The sequence below is a fragment of the Hoplias malabaricus genome, chromosome 3, assembly GCF_029633855.1.
Source record: "Hoplias malabaricus isolate fHopMal1 chromosome 3, fHopMal1.hap1, whole genome shotgun sequence".
Taxonomy (NCBI): Eukaryota; Metazoa; Chordata; class Actinopteri; order Characiformes; family Erythrinidae; genus Hoplias; species Hoplias malabaricus.
In genome coordinates this window covers 36,393,813-36,411,758 of record NC_089802.1, presented here as the reverse complement: position 1 = coordinate 36,411,758, position 17,946 = coordinate 36,393,813, and the positions used below count along the sequence as shown (strand labels likewise).

The following is a 17,946-nucleotide window of genomic DNA, read 5'->3' as shown; positions in this document are numbered from 1 at the left end:
AAAAAGTCATTTTGGGTAGGTTTTTGATACTTTAAACAGACAAAAGTAAGTTTAATTTAGAGAGGGTCCAATCAGATTTTAGGATCTTTTTGGCATAATTTTACATTGAAATAATTGTTACGAAATGTGTTATATTTTTAAAAAATGTAATCTACTGTACTTTACCAAAGGGTATTAATACAAAATTTTTACTGAATACTACCAAATGGCAGGAAAGAGGAAACATGCTTAATTTCATGTGGCAGCTACTAAAGGGCTTGACCCCTTTTTCATACACAGAAATCCTCAGAAAAACTTGTCAGCAGATCTCATGGTCTCTTAATGATGTAGGTAACTGAAAATTTTCAGCTATATAAAAGGGAAAAACTACTTTAAATTGCATTCTGAATTGAACTAGAAGCCAATGTAGAGATGCTAGTATTTAGTATAATACTAATTGTGTAGAGGTGCAATATGATCAATCTTTTTTGTCCCCGTGAGTAGAAAAACTACTTCAATCTTGGATCAACTGTAGCCATACTAATGAAGCATGGGTGACTTCATTAATCGATAAATTACAGTAGACCAATCAAAATGAGTTAAACAAATTAATCACATTTTCCAGGTCTTTTATGGCTTAATCTTCTTTTATTAAGATTTTATGTATAAATGAAGCATGAGAATGAAAATTGCTGGTGCGCGCATATATGTGCCATTGATGGAAGCTATGTACTTGAAAAATGTGTCCTTTGCTCTATTTATATATAGGTGGTTTTGGAATTGGGTGTTAGCACTCAGTATACCTGTTTTCCAAATCAATTTGGAAGGAAAATTGCTGTTGAAGGAAATGTCCAGGTTGAGCTGTAATCAGTGTTCCTATTCTCGATTTAAGCCATTTTTTCACCTATAGATATATGATCAATTAGTAGATTTTCCAGTGCTTGATATTAATAGCGTTTCTTGATTTCCAGTTTCTGAGGATAGTTTACTCGACAATGGTTAGAATGGTGTCCAGAACAGTAGAGATTTCCATTGCTATGTTGATTGTTGATTTGATGCCAAGTAGACATAATTCTGAAGGTAATTAAAACCCTAATATACTGATGATTTCTTACCCGAAATGCTTTATGAATGTACACTGTCACATTAGTGTGGATGATATTATGCATACAGTGTGTACATATATCAGAAACAGATAATATCATCTTAAACTTCTTTTGTCAAGTGTGGTGTATACTGTATATTGCTATATTGTATAAACTGTGGGGCGGCATGGTGGCGCAGCAGGTAGTGTCACACAACTCCAGGAACCTGGAGGTTGTAGGTTCGATTCCCGCTCCGGGTGACTGTCTGTGAGGAGTTGGTGTGTTCCCCTGTGTCTGCGTGGGTTTCCTCCCACAGTCCAAAAACACATGTTGGTAGGTGGATTGGCGAATCAAAAGTGTCCGTCATTTTTTGGTTGGTAAAGTAATTTTTTGGTCTGGTTTTGGTAAAATTTTATATATTATTGATAATTAAAATATTTATAAATATTCATAAAATATTTATATTAGACATTTATTTGTAGAGGATATGTTGATAAAGTCATAAGTTTTAGGAGTTATGTCAAATGCGTGTTCAGTCATTTTAAGTTTGGACCTGAGTAGAGATTTTAATTGGTGATATTCAAGGAATTAATTACTACTAAACCAAACATCTGGGTAAGATAGGAAACTGATACCAAAGTTTATTGAATAATAGGAATTATGTGTTTAAGATGCGTGATACCATTACCACTCCATGACGTGAAATGTTTCCTTATTTATCAAGTCCAAATACATACGCAGCAGGTAGTGTCGCAGTCACACAGCTCCAGGGGCCTGGAGGTTGTGGGTTTGATTCCCGCTCCAGGTGACTGTCAGTGAGGAGTTGGTGTGTTCTTCCCGTGTCCGTGTGGGTTTCCTCCGGGTGCTCCGGTTTCCTCCCACAGTCCACACGTTGGTAGGTGGATTGGCGACTCCAAAGTGTCCGTAGGTGTGAGTGAATGTGTGTGTGTGTGTCTGTGCATTCCTACCTTGCACCCAATGATTCCAGGTAGGCTCTGGACCCACCGTGACCCTGAACTGGATAAACGATTACAGATAATGAATTTGTTGGGAGATAAAATTAGCCAGAAGTGTTTGAAAACTCAGCACGAAAACATCTGGACCTGGCACTTTATTGTTTGGCATCTGATTTAATTAGTTGTATAATTCCTCTACTGAGATTGGTTCTTCTAATATCTGTTTTTGTACTTCATTTAGTTTTGGTTATATAATGTTATTGAGAAATGTATTAATATCTTCCAGTTTTGGGTCATAGTCTGGTGAATATTGTTTCTTTCAAAGAAATTTCTGAATGGATTGTTTATTTGTTCTGGATTCTGTATAGTTTCTCCCATTGGGTCCAATATTACTGGTATTATTATGTTTTTTCTTTGTTTGTTTGAGATTTGCTAAAACCTTTCAAGATTTAAAGCTGTATTTGATGTTTTTGTGCCTTAATCAATGATTAGTTGCACATTTTACCATGATTACGATTAATGAACTATTATATTGTTTTTGTATTTTTGACCCTCATAGTTCCGTGACGTTGCTTATAGAGTAAATATGCTCCAGTATTAAATATGGGATATTTTTTCTAATGATGCTGGGAGCTTGTTCCTTTGTTGTTTTTAGAGCACTGTTTATATTTTGTGTGTGATTTCAGTATCATCTTAATTATAGTCAAAACAGAGCATGTCCAAACCACAAACGCTGTGATTTTCCTTGGTACAAGCCGCTTGAGTCACTTGGTCGGCCTCTGCGTTTAGATTGCTTCCATGTGGCAAAATCACGTGACTACAGTTTGGTAGCGTGGTTTTAAAGGGACAGTACATGAACACACCGTAGGGACTTACTTATAATAAAAATAATCCATATGAAATAATAATCCATATTCTTGATATAGTCAAGATTATGTTGATTGAAAGTTCTGAATGTTAATTTCAATTAATTTTTGATTAATTGCCCAGGCCTAGATTCTATCATTTTTCAGTATGTTAAGCTTCCATTCGTAGTTTCTAAGCTCTATATATATCTCTTATGTGGGGTTGTTTACTATTATGCTTTCGATTTCTTTGATTTTTTTTCCCTCTAGTTTTGTTTCCTTTTCTGTGTTTTTATATTTCTTATATGTTTAATAAGATATTATATTTCCTCTTAAAACTGCCTTCCCGTAGATTTGCAGATTGGATTTTTGGGGAATCATTTACCTTTAGGAAAGATGCCCATTCTCTTTAGATATCAGTCAAAAATTCAGGATCACTGAGCATGGATGTATTGAAGCAACATCTAATAACTAGTTTGTTGTTTTTCTTCCAAGATAATTGAGACCAAAGCACGGCCCTGTATTGTAAAGGTGTGACTTTGTATATGTTTGATGTTTTGATTTAATGAGTTGCTGATAAGTATATAATCTAGGCATGAATTTGAATGATGGGCCAATGAGTAAAATGTGAATTCTTGGGTTTATTCACCAACCATCGGCAAGACCAAAATCACTCATGAACTGTTTTATTGTTTTTGTTGACTTATAATTGCATGTAGTTCTTGAATTGGTTGATCTGTCTAACAGTGGATCGATGACTGTGTTAAAATCCCCACCAATTATGACTGGCAAGTCTGAAGAATTGAGTGTTTTTCAAAAACATAAAAAAATTGAGTTGTCTGTATTGGGACCATAGATATATGCAACAATAATTGGATAATTGTTAATAGTAATACTTATTATGATAAATCAGCCTTCAGGGCCTGTGATAGTGGTATTGTGGATGAATGATTTTCTGAATATATGGCTAAAATTACCAAGTAAATTAAATTACCCCTGTAAAGTAAAATCTATATGTTTTGGTCAAATTCTGATAAATGGGTTTCCTATAGACTACATATATATGCTTATAAGTGTTCAAGGTGATTCTGTAACTTGATTTTTGCCAGATTGCCTATCGGGCTGGCCTAGAAGAGGCATTTTTGCTCAGTGACTGACTGAATGATTGAATGAGTGAGTGAGTGCGTGAGTGCCTGACTTCTAATGTTGAAACACACATGCACGAGTAGGAACTGGTAGATTAGCCATATTTCACAGAGAGAACTTAAGGTTGCGCTACCACACCATCTGTTGTTAGTTCAGCCATATTTTACATTCCAGTTTGTGAATTAACTTTGGAATAATTCAGCACGTTTCCACTGACATAAACTGGTTTGCGAACAAGACGTGCCTATAAGTACACCTGGCGTCAGGATACCCTACGCACAGAGAGAGAATGACTGCCGAATTTGTCTTATTTCATGTGAATCTTTGTATTTGCCTGAAATATCGTAACGGGAAGTGGTGAGGAGATATTTTGTGGCAATAGTGTGTTTATAAAACTCCATATAGCAGCGAACAGCTTCAACTTCAAGTGCTTTAACCTGTTACATAGAATAATTAAGTAATTGTAATTCTTAAAATCAACAAAATGTTCTTGGTCTTCTTTGTTCTTTGGTGGTAGATCCTCTAGTAATATATATATATTGCCTAGTTTCTCTTTGCTCTTGATTTTCCTGGGATCTATTACCATTGGTATTCCATGTGCTGATTTTAAGCTGTGGCATGTTAGGTTATTGGGCGTGATGTGAAGGTTATGCATCTTAATGTTTGCCTGAATGAATGTATGTGTGTGTGTGTGTGTGTGTGAGAGAGAGAGAAATTATTTGTCAGTCATAGGTTATGTTGGTGTTACTTTTAAATGTTAGAAGATTGAGAGTTTATAGTGTAAGAGACAAAAAACATGCATGTTATAAAATAAAACATGAAACAAACAAATTAAGAAGGTGTAAGTAATAAGGAAAGAAAGAATAATGAATAATGAATTTGTGTTTAGGACTTCATATTGGAGAAATTTTCAGAGTTATTTATTAGAATACAGTGGCCTATTTTATGGATTAATTGTGTTTGCGTGTGGGGGATTGGGGACTGAAAATTTGTGTTTATAATGTGTGCATGTGTGTGTGTGTGTGTGTGTGTGTGTGTGTGTGAGAGAGAGAGAGAGAGAGAGAGAGAGAGAGTATGTGTACATATATGCGAGAGAGAACGATGTATTGGCAAAAATAGATAGATAGATAGATAGATAGATAGACAGATAGATAGATTTAAAATATTTTCATCAGTTTAATACTAAATATATTGACAGAGGGAATATTAAAATGATGCCAATGTTGGTGGCAGAACATACCAGCTACACCATTTAAAGTCTAAACAAAAATTCCAAAATTAAATGGTTGTTTAACCATATGCACACTAATAATCAAAAAGAACTGAATTAAACTGCCAGGTCAAGCAAAATATCCCCTACTGTGACAGACTGTTTTGCCCAGTCCTCCAGACACAAACTAGTGTTTATTTGAAACACGTAGCTTACATACAAAACAGTCAGATACAGTAGAGAAACATTCTTGGATATCAGTAAAGTTCAACAAGGAATAACCCTTAGCCTCAAAGACTTTCTGCTGTGCTTGGGCAACGCTGACTCGAACTGGTGAGACCCAGCAGCATAGACTTAGAATGAGAGGTGCAGCTGACAGACAGAGAAACCAAGGCAGAAGCATGGCAAAATATGGGGGGTTACATACTAAGATAAAGTCTAGGGCTATGTGACTATTGTTCCCCTCCCTAAGAAGTGCACAGTTGCATCGTTCACTTACACTCACTCTGATTGTAGTGCTTTATACATGATACTTCTGTCATTGGACTAATCACTAGTGAGGTTGAGGTATGAATATTTTAGTGTTGAGGACAGAAATGTTCTCAAGTGCAGTTGGTGATAAATTTGCACACTTCATTGCACATGCCTTTTCCTCACTGCATAATATTTACAGTACCAGGACCATTAGGAGGGCACTCATCAAGGACAATACACATTCGCAACACAGCCTCTTTACTTTTCTACTCTATAGCAGACACTACAGGAATGAAAAGTCCCAGACAACCAAAGTCCTTTCTATCCATAAGCCATCAGCCAAGTAAATGACTCAATTCACACACTTCACTTTTCTTCCAGTCTAACTGGCTGGGCTTACTCATAGCCCCTTGGCTAAGCACCTGTATGTTGTGATTTACCACAGTGCGCAAGAGGGTAGTTTCTCTTCACCTTGGGGTTGAGGAACGGGCTCTGACTGATGTTTGTGCTTATGCACTGAACAGGCAGTTCAGAATACCCAACCTTCTTGGAGATCCTAAAGGGGGTGCTGGAAAGTATTCATTTGGTGACTCCATTGTTGTGCAGGGGGACTTCACCACTCATGTGGGCAATGATAGTGAGACCTGGAGAGGCATGATTGGGAAGAACGGCCTGCCACCCCAGGTGAGCAGCTGATGGGTACCGATCAGGAGGCAGCTGATGGGTACCGAAGGGCCAAGCGGATTGCAGCTTCAGCTGTTGCCAAGGTAAACAACGGGTGTTGGAGGAGTGTGGTGAGGATATGGAAAACAACTTTTGATCGGCTCAGAGAAGATTCTGGCAAACCATCATACAGCTTAGGAGGAGAAAGTAGTTTTCCACCAACACTATATAGGATGGATGTTGTTGACCTAGACTGGGTCTGTCATTATGCAGTGGAAGAATAATTTGAGGATCTTCTCAATCCTACCAGTACATCTTCTACAGAGGAAGCAGAGTTTGGGGACTCTGGGGAGGTCTTGTCTATCACTCAGGCTGAGGTGGCTAAGGTAGTCAAAAACTCCTTGGTGGCAAGGCTCCGGGGTGGATGAGATTTGCCACACGTTCCTCAAGGCTCTGAATGTTGTAGAGCTGTCCTGTCTGACACGTCTCTGCAATATTGCGTGGACATCGGAGGCGGTGTCTCTGGACTTGCAGGCGGGGGTGGTGATTCCCCTTTTTAAGAAGTGAGACCAGAAGGTGTGTTTAAACTACAGGGGGATCATACTCCTCAGCCTTCCTGGTAAGGTCTGTGCAGTAGTACCGGAGAAGAGAGTCTGGCTGAAAACCTCAGATCCAGGAGGAACATTGCAAATTCCGTCCTGGTCATGGAACACTGGACCAGCTCTATACACTCACTAGGATCCTGGAGGGTGGATGGGAGTTTGCTCAAACAGTCCATATTTGCTTTGTGGATCTGGAGAAGGAATTCAGCCATGTCCCTCTGGATGTTCTGTGGAGGGTGCTCTGGGAGTATGGGGTTCTGGGCTCTTTGCTATGAGCTATCCAGTCCCTATATATGGAGCAGGAGTTTGGTTCACATTGCCGATAGTAAGTCGGACTGGTTCCCAGTTGGGGTTAGACTCTGCCAGGTGGTCTCAGGATTCCATGTCTGCTTTTTACAGATGATGCTGTCCTGTTGACTTTATCAGACAGGGACCTCTAATACTTGCTGGACCAGTTTGCAACCGAGTGTGAAGCAGCAGGGATGTCCGGGGTACTCAGTGGGAAAAAGGTGGTGTGCTCTCTCCTGGTTGTAAGTAAGCTCCCACCTTAAGTGGAGGAGTTCAAGTATCTCAGGGTCTTGTTCATGAATGAGGGAACGATGGAGCTGGAGGTTGATAGGCAGATCGGTGCGGCATCTGGCATAATGTGGACTCTGTACTGGTCTGTTGTGGTGAAGACAGAGCTGAGCCAGAAGCAAACCTCTCGATTTAGCATTCAATCTACATCCCAACTCTCACCTATGATCATAAGCTTTGGGTAATGACCGAAAGAATAAAATCACATATGCAAATGGCTGAGATGAGTTTCCTCTGCAGGGTGTCTGGACTCTCCCTTAAAGATAGGGTTAGGAATTCAAACATCCGGGAGTGACTCAGAGTGGAAAAACTGCTTCTCCCTGTTGAGAGGAGCCAGTTGAGGTGGTTTGGGCATTTGGTCCGGATGCCTCCTGGACACATTCTTGGAGAGGTGTGTTGGGCATATCTAACAGGGAGGAGACCTCAGGGAAGATCCAGAACACGCTGGAGAGACTGGCCTGGGAACGCCTCGGTATCGCCCCAGAAAGATTTATTTACTCTGACTGCTTCCTCCGCAACCCAGACCCAGATAAGCTGTAGAAAATGGATGGATGGATATAAATAACAAATATTCTAAATAAAATGTCCTTTTTTCATTTCAAGTAAAATTTACAAATAATATAATGATTTTGAAAAACAATAAAATGCATATTTTAAATAAAGTCCATAATGACTTTTGCAGTTGCAGTTGACTTTACTGGTTTCCATAACCAACAATCTTATTGCTGGAGGGCAGAATCTTATCCTTTAATTTTTAGACCAATTACCACCCATTATCAAACCAAAACCTCCAAGGACCACCTATGAGCAGGGGTGGACTGGGAAAAAATAGGCCCTTTATATGATGCGAAGAACGGCTACGTTGTTTTCCTTCAGCTGTGTGTTTTCTTCTATTTTGTCATCATGTGCACAGAAATCTTGCTTTGTTTCTCTCTGTTTTTTGTCACGGCACAGCAGGGAGGACAAGGAGACGGACGTAAACACAAGGAATTTTATTTACAAAGAAGGCAGAATCAAAATAAATATGGGTAAATACATGGAACTAGACAAGACTAAACTATGAACTAACCAAATACAGACAGGAGACAGCCATTAACTGGGGTAGACACATGTAAACAGAAGGACTGAGATACTTACATCTACGCACACAACACCAGAGCACTCAAACTACATGGGTATACCAGGACAAGACAAACGAGGAACACCTGGAGACGATAATGAGACAGAGGCAGGACTAAGGTGGGACAAGGGCAGAGACACGAACAATAACAAACAAGAGCCATGCACTAAGTGAGCACATGCCGGGGAAAACAGACACGGCAGGACAAGGGCGTGACCGTTTTTGCCTCTGGATTTAGTCCTTATGAGCTCAGGAGTATTTTGCGGGCTTGGTCTTTGTCAGATCTGATTCTGTCCTTTACTTACGTCCAGTAAGCAGCTGAAACTGGGCTATCTTTACACGGATTTCTCAAAAAATTGGGGGATTGTGTTCCCTCCCTGGGAAAAAAGCAGGGGAATGCTGTCCCCCCTGTTCCCTTACAGACGTAATGAACTATGCTGTAATTATAATCATTCATTCATTATCTGTAACCGCTTATCCAATTCAGGGTTAGAGCCTACCTGGAATTATTGGGCGCAAGGCGGGAATACACCCTGGAGGGGGCGCCAGTCCTTCACAGAGCAACACAGACACACACATTCACACCTACGGACACTTTTGAGTCACCAATCCACCTACGAACGTGTGTTTTTGGAGTGTGTTGAGGAAACCGGAGCACCCAGAGGAAACCCACGCTGACACGGGTAGAACACACCAACTCCTCACTGACAGTCACCCGGAGTGGGAATCAAACCCACAACCTCCAGGTCCCTGGAGCTGTGTGACTGCGACCGCCATTTATGATTCAATTAGCAACCAGCTACCCTTAACATCTAAAGTTACTCATTGAGCCCATCATATGAGTACCCAAACCACCCACTGCATCACTAGCTCTTCACAGCAGACATCAGGTAGGCACTTACCCTCGTCGGTGTTTTGCTGATTTATGTGTAGCACATTGTAGTTTTTTTTAACACTAACACATTTAATCAGAATTTTGTTGAATCAAAATTCAACAGCTCTTAATAGTTTATCAGTTACAGGTCCAGGTCCAGATAGGACCGTGGTCCACCTATTCATGACCCTTAGTATAGAGACGGTCTCTACTCAACGCAACGGCCAGGCAACATGTGGTATACAATGTCTATTTAATTTACCAGTGATGACAGTTCTTGTATACTTGTATATTTTTTCCACGGAGACCGGAGCAAGAACATTGGTTAAGATGGATGTTGCTTTGGTGCGTCCACGTTTTCTTTGTTATCTCAGAATCTGGAAAATGACTGGAGTTAATTTGTTATTGCAGTTGGTAGAGTGATATGAATGAGTATGTTGTAATGCATGATAAATGCTCGTCACTTCTGCAACAGAAGTTTTATCAAGTTGGGTGCCATTTGGTTTAATGAAAAACAATTGCATCGATTTGCTTGTTTGTTGTTGTTGTGCTGTTTTTCTATGAGAACGTGGACCATGTCTCTTCACATCATATTCTCTACCATGCCTGACAGAAAAACTGCTTTGACATAAAATGCAAAAAGCTGTCTCTGCTTCACCATACACCAGTCTTAACCAAGAGTATGTTGTGGTCCGTTCACTACTGAAACTACATCATCTCTTTTTCATGGCTGCCTAAACTCACTTAACAGTGCGCTCTCCAGTTTGTGATTGTTGACAATGTTGGGGAGGCATTCGTGCGTGTGTCAACAGCTTGATTGGCATACGACTCAGCCTGTTGACTACCGCTTTCATTGCTCTCCTCTGAACTATTGAACAAAAGCCAAGAATACGCCAATCCACTGATGTATCCATGTTTTTATTTTCAATTAGGTCGGGACAGAATGCTCAATAAGTGTGATGTGGGACAAAGGGTAAAATTGCTCTACAGTACAACGCAAAGCAGGACAAGTGGTCACCCTATGCGTTAATAGTAGTTAAAGTAGTATTTAAATAGTAAATAGTAGTTAAAGGGGGCTGGTCATATGAAAGCAGTGGGCTGTAGTTTAAAGTCTTCATTCTATGGTATGATCTATTTTTGCTTATGTCTTAATAGCTTGTATGTTAGTAGCAAAGTAAGAATTTTCAATTTCATTATAAACTGTCTGTGTATGTTTTCAAAAGTAGCTTTTATTACAGTTGATGCCTTTTGGTATATCATTTTAAAATATTAAAAAATATTTATGTAGGTATGTGTCAATTGTCATGAAAGGCTTATGTAGGGGTCACGTAGCCTTCAAAAAACTGCTTATTGTCCATCTGCCAGTGTTTACATCATTTTTACACTAATGGTGTTGATTTAACACTGGTGAATTTGCTGTGTAATAGTTGGTGATGTGACACCTTTCCTTTTAACAACACTTAATCATCTGGGGACTAGGAACACAGTTTGATCCCATTATGATAGTGGAATCTTTTGTCCCTTTTCTATTGTACTTTAGTTTCCAGCTCCACAAACTATCAATGTTTCACTTGATAGTATCTCACAATTTTTAATGGTAGAATGCAGACAAGCCAGTCTAGTGCTTGCAAATTCTGATTATGCAACCTTGCTGTAAATTATGCATTTTCATGTTAATATAAGTATTTTTTTCCATAAAACTCACACCACAGTACACATTTCCACTATACCTCAGTCAATTTGATATGAGTTTGAGCCCAGAGAAATAAGGGGCATTTTTTGGAATTTTTAAAATAAATTAGATAAAATAAATAAATGTATAAAGATGGCATTCTTTTCTCATTGAACAAGTATTAGTCTAGAACAAGTAGAATGTTTATGCAAATAACCTCACAGCTGTGTTTTGGTGATTGCTGTAAATCAATATAGCCATGATTTTATTTGTGATTACACACAATTTTGTATCTTCAATTGTGTTTATGCAACAGTTTCAGACAAAAAATTAAAGACACACCATACTGTGTTATAAACATATATAAAATTATACATAATTTATATCACTTAAATTATACAACTTATAACATAATATGTAACATATATAACAAATTATATCACTTCTATTTTTTTTTTATGTTATCACTTCTAGTTTTTAATTGTTGAATGAAATGAAAGTGGTAGTCAGTGCAACCAATCAACTTGTGCTGCACTGTTTTGCAGAATTTGATTTTGAGGTTCCAGAACTACCAGAGTTATCCCCGTTTTTTCCTCAGAGAAGCCTTTCTGACAGTGTATTTCCCTCCTCTCCACCTACGTCTACCCATATCTTAAAAAATGACAGGTAATCATTCAACAGGGATATGCTCTTGTGCTAAAAATATTCCAGGAATATATTCAATATGCTATATGTGATGTCATGTCTTTTGAATTTTAATACAACCCCAATTCCAATGAAGTTGGGATATTGTGTAAAGCATAAATAAAAACAGAATAAAATGATTGCAAATCCTTTGCAACCTATATTCAATTGAATACACTACAAAGACAAGATATTTAATGTTCAAACAGATAAACTTTATTGTTTTTTGGCAAATATTGACTCATTTTGAATTTGAGGCCTGCAACACGTTCCAAAAAAGTTGTAAAATGGGCATGTTTACCACCGTTACATCACCTTTCCTTTTAACAACACTCAATGATGTTGCTTGGATGGCAGCATATGTTGCTCCAAAACCTGTATGTACCTTTCAGCATTAATGGTGCCTTCACAGATGTGTACATTACCCATGCCATGGGCACTAACACACCCCCATACCTTTTTGCGCTTTTGAACTTTGCGCTGTTAATCCAGACAGTCCTTTTTCTCTTTGGGCAGAGGATACGACTTCCATGATTTTCAAAACAATTTGAAATGTGGTCAGACATGTCCACATTTTCCACTTTGCGTCAGTGCATCTCAGATGAGCTCGGGCCCAGAGAAGCCGGCGGCATATCTGGGTGTTATATATATATATGGCTTTTGCTTTGCAAGGTAGAGTTTTAACTTGCACTTGTAGATGGAGCAACAAACTGTGTTCACTGACAATGGTTTTCTAAGGTGTGTCTGAGCCCATGTAATATGCATTACATAATATGCATTATAGAATGATGTTGGTTTATAATGCAGTGGGATTGAAGGTCACAGGCACTCAATGTTGGTTTTCAGCCTTGCCGCCTACTTGCAAAGATTTCTCCAGATTCTCTGAATCTTTTGATAATATTATGGACTGTAGATGATGAAATCTCTAAATTCCTTGGAATTGTACGTTGAGAAACATTGTTCTTAATGACTGAGCCCTTCAGGAATGCCAGTTATGACACTCACCTGTTTCTAATTAACCTCTTCACCTGTGGAATGTTCCAAACAGGTGTTTTTTTGAGTATTCCTCAACTTTTCCAGTCTTTTGTTGCCCCCGTCCCAACACTTTTGGAACAAGTTGCAGGCCTCAAATTCAAAATGAGTGAATATTTGCAAAAACCAATAAAGTTTATCCGTTTGAATATTAAATATCTTGTCTTTGTAGTGTATTCAATTGAATATAGGATGAAAAGCATTTGCAAATCTTTGTATTCTGTTTTTTATTTATGTTTTACACAACATCCCATCTACATTAGAATTGTACATTAAAATGCATTTTTTTCTCTCTTCTAGTTCAACATCAGCTAATGACATTGGTCCTCCAGTAATTAAGACTGGGCTACTGAATCGTGGTACAACAGTGTGGGAGAGTAATATGCCAGCTTCAGTCAGTCAGCCATCTGCTGAGGCCCCAAGTCCAAATCCAGTCTCCTGTCAGAATCAGTACCAGGTCCAGACTAAAATTCAACCCAAAGCTCAGGCTGCAAACCAGTTTAAGACGTCTGATCCTGTAGAGTGCAGCTCAGAGCAGCTTTATGGTTCACCTGAGCCCACACTGAAGATCACCACTCCATTTAAATGTATGATGGCTTCCGTTAATAAAAGAGCTGTCAAACTTTGCCTTTTATTGCACAGGTCCTGCACATTTTAATGCTTTCTCTAGTCTACAGGGTGGGCCAATTATATGGATACACCTTAATAAAACGGGTATGGTTGGTGATATTAACTTCCTGTTTGTGGCACATTAGAATATGGGAGGGGGGAAACTTTTGAATAGTGGGAGAAGAAGGTTGCATTGGCAATCCAACACAATGGGCTGCACTTTGAACACATTTTATAAGTGGTCAGAAACTTGTAAATAACTCATGAAAGAATAAAGATACATTAGAATCAAGCACACCATTATTTTTCTTGTGATATTCCCAATAAGTTTGATGTGTCACATGACTCTCTTTCCATTGAAAAATTTTTGATCCAAAATGGCTGACTTCAAAATGGCCACCATGGTCACCACCCATCTTGAACAGTTTTCCCCCTCCCATATACTAATGTGCCACAAACAGGAAGTTAATAACACCAACCATTCCCATTTTATTAAGGTGTATCCATATAAATGGCCCACCCTGTACATACTTAAACTTATAAATAAATTGGGAGTACTCCAGGACCAAGTATTCAATACATTATAATAACAAATACCCTGCAGTATGGCTTACAGTATAGCTGTATATGTGTGTTTGTATGATCTACAAAATTATTCTTTTCCTTTATTTTTTACAGCAAGGAAGTCTTTCATTCAAAATAGGTCACATAGAGAATCTATGGCTATGACCTCTGGCAAACCCAAAGCCCCCATTGCTCCCTTCAACCAGGCTGCGATTCCTCCGACGCCAGTACCAAGAAACCTTCCTTTGGCCCTATCCACAGTTCATGAAGCACAGGCACAGCCTGTGCCCAAACCCCAGGCTTCACTTCCTTTTGCTTCAATGCATGAAGGAGGACCACATAGAAAACCCCCTGGGAAGAGACCTAAAGTTCCACCTCCACTTCCACCTCAGCAGCTGCCGAAGCAGCTCTCCTCATCAGTCCAGTAGATCAGGTTACATCCATCTGCAGAACTGGAAGGCCAGAAACCGTGGGGAGGAGGGCAGTTTAGGCTTCCTGTTTCTAGATTTATTATGCTAGCAATATATGATAATGCTAGTAAAAATGCTAGTGTGTTTGAGTGTGTATACAAGAAAAAAATAAAATGTTTGCATACATACACACTACCCAACATAACAGGAAAAAGACACATGAGCAAGCAGAACTTAACGTGTGATCAGAACATGACGATGGGCAAAAACAAAATAAAGAACAGAACTGAAACATTCATTCATTCATTATCTGTAACCGCTTATCCAGTTCAGGGTCGGGTGGGTTCAGAGCTTACCTAGAATCATTGGGCGCATGGCGGGGAATACACCCTGGAGGGGGCGCCAGTCCTTCACAGGGCAATACAGACACACACACACACATTCACTCACACCTACGGACACTTTTGAGTCACTAATCCACCTACCAACGTGTGTTTTTGGACTGTGAGAGGAAACCGGAGCACCCGGAGGAAACCCACGCAGACACTGGGAGAACACACCAACTCCTCACAGACAGTCACCCGGAGTGGGAATCGAACCCACAACCTCCAGGTCCCTGGAGCTGTGTGACTGCGACACTACCTGCTGCGCCACCGTGCCACCCAGAACTGAAACAGATCATATATATATTAAGGTGCATAATTATGCATTCCATTCAGTAAATTTAGGACTCTTTTAGCATGGCACACCTCGACCTTGAAAAAGATGCAAGAGCATCCAGATGCACAACCTTGTTTTGATCACCCAATAGATGTTCCTTTGGATCTGTGTCTGTGTTCTGGCTGGTCCCTTCCAAAATTTCGATCTTTGATCTTCGAAAAGGATGTTAACATCCTTGTCATTCTCAGATTTTAAGCAGAGGCCTGAAGGCTTTGTGCCAACACAGACTGATATTTGGAACTGTTAATAATTCCCTTCACCTTTGTGAAAGCCACTGTTCCAGCTGAAAAATAAAATTCTCAAAGCATAAAGCTGCCACCTTTATGCTTCACAGTGTGTATAGCTTTCATGTTACCACTTTTGAATTACATTTATTAAGATTACATTTATCTATTTATTAACAGTTTTTAATTAGTTTGTAAAAACCTTTAACTCATTAATAAGCATTTATAACACATTTCCTTATAAAAAGGAAAACTCACATTTTATTTGCCAAATAGTGAAACCTTATCAATCTACACATTAAACTTCAGATTATCAAATAAACACGTTAGCTTTGTAATAATTAGCTTTGTCTTTTCCATCAGTCGTCATTAAGCTTGTCAGCTTCATCAGATATCTGTTAATAAGTTACTACTTTTAACTATTTAACCACGAATTTTAATCAATTAACCACCAAAAGAATGTCTTTTAATTATAAAGTTGTTTATCATACGACATGAAATTCCCAAAATTCACATTCTAAAATCTTAGCAGTATTGTATACCTTGAAATGTTAAGCACATTGTCTGACATTTTGCTCATGTTTGTGACAGGTATTGATATGATGTTGCAAGGTGGTACTGTACACCAGACATGAAGATGGCACTACTGTGATCCTTGAGGTTGAGAGGCATCTTTTTAGCACAGCATTCCATGTGTAACCATCCTTTACTTGCTTACTCAACTTTATTATGAGTTCTATTGTAAACTGTAAAACACAACAGGCTTCATACATGAGTCACTAACACGTATAACAGCGGAAACAGTCTTATTTTAAAGTGTAAAACACATCAACATTTATTCATGAGTTACTAACACCTATAATGGCAGAAACAGAGTCTTATTGTAAAGTGTAAAACACAGCATTCGTACACAAGTTTCTAACACTTAAAACGCGAGTTATAAGTCTTAATTCTAGTGTTAAACATTACCAATTAATAAGTCACATTTATTTAATAAAAACTCACACAGTGCAATGACAAAAGAAATACAGTTTTATTTGTATAATAGAATACAAGTGAGTACAAACGCTAAAATTCAAACTGTCATAACTAAAGCTGAAGAGTTCTTCCTTTGGCTGTATAAATAAAACTGAAGGCTATTGTGTGAAAATTTACTCTTCAAATAAAATTGTCTTTGAAATAAATAAAATGTTACTCAAAACCTTTCTTAAAACATTCTGTAATATAAATCAACCAAATTGTTTAATTACTTCCAACATTAGCCTAAATATTCACTCTAACTTGAACGAATGTGCCAAGTAAACAAGTCCTTTAACTGCCTTGCTTCTTCTAATGGGAAGTAGGGTACCCTCACCTTTCATGCTTTCTATTTTCTTTTTCACATGTTTGTCACTTTGAATAGCAGCCTTACACCATTTAGCAAAGGCCAACACTGTCTCTCCACCAGGCTTCTTGGCCAGTATCTCTTCATACACCTCAGGAACTGCTATTGCAAGCTCTCCAATCGCTGAAGTGGAGACACCACAGTGTTCCTGTCAGTGGCATGCTCACTTGACAGAAAACCATAGCTGTCATCATAGCAGTGTTTCCACTAGAGATGTGTGATATTAGCTGCAAACTGAAAAACAGGTGTTACAATTAAAAGGTACTATCAATAAACATACAGGGGTTGGACAATGAAAGTGAAACACCTGTCATTTTAGTGTGGGAGGTTTTGTGGCTAAATTGGACCAGCCTGGTGGCCAATCTTCATTAATTGCACATTGCAACAGTAAGACCATGTGAATCCAATGGTATCCTGAAGGTGGTACCGTGTATCAGGACGACAATGCACCAATACACACAGCAAGACTGGTGAAAGATTGGTTTGATGAAAATGAAAGTGAAGTTGAACATCTCCCATGGCCTGCACAGTCACCAGATCTAAATATTATTGAGCCACTTTGGGGTGGAGCGAGTCAGGAAACGTTTTCCTCCACCAGCATCACGTAGTGACCTGGCCACTATCCTGCAAGAAGTATGGCTTAAAATCCCTCTGACCACTGTGCAGGACGTGTATATGTCATTCCCAAGACAAATTGATGTTGTATTTGCCACAAAAGAAGGCCCTACACCATACTAATAAATTATTGTATATATAGGGGTTGGACAATGAAAGTGAAACCACTATGCCGCCCTATTTTTAAAGGCAAAAAAGAAAAAAACACATACAGAATTGTTGAATAGTCTGTGTTATTAACTGTTGTCTGTTTTTATTCAGCTTCATTTTAAGATATTTTAGTCTAAAAAGTCATATATATATATATATATATATATATATATATATATATATATATATATATATATATATATGTGTCTGGTGAAGCTGGTAGGGTCGCAGTCAAACAGCTCCAGAGACATGGAGGTTGTGGGTTCAAGTCTCACTCCGGGTGACCATCTGTGTGGAGTTTGGTGTGTTCTCCCCGCATGAGTTTCCTCCGGGTGCTCCAGTTTCCTCCCAT

General features: G+C 38.8%; 1 protein-coding gene across 1 annotated transcript in view; it reads left to right on the top strand.

Annotated features, from left to right (window-relative positions):
* sh3bp1 (SH3-domain binding protein 1) overlaps positions 1-17,689 on the top strand; it is a 64,803-nt gene extending 47,114 nt beyond the window's left edge. The window contains exons 16-18 of the mRNA XM_066664690.1: positions 11,748-11,868; positions 13,219-13,505; positions 14,206-17,689. Of these exons, the coding sequence (XP_066520787.1) occupies positions 11,748-11,868; positions 13,219-13,505; positions 14,206-14,519 (722 nt within the window). The 3' untranslated portion in view covers positions 14,520-17,689. The remainder of the gene's footprint in view (positions 1-11,747; positions 11,869-13,218; positions 13,506-14,205) is intronic.
* The last annotated feature ends 257 nt before the right edge of the window (positions 17,690-17,946 follow it).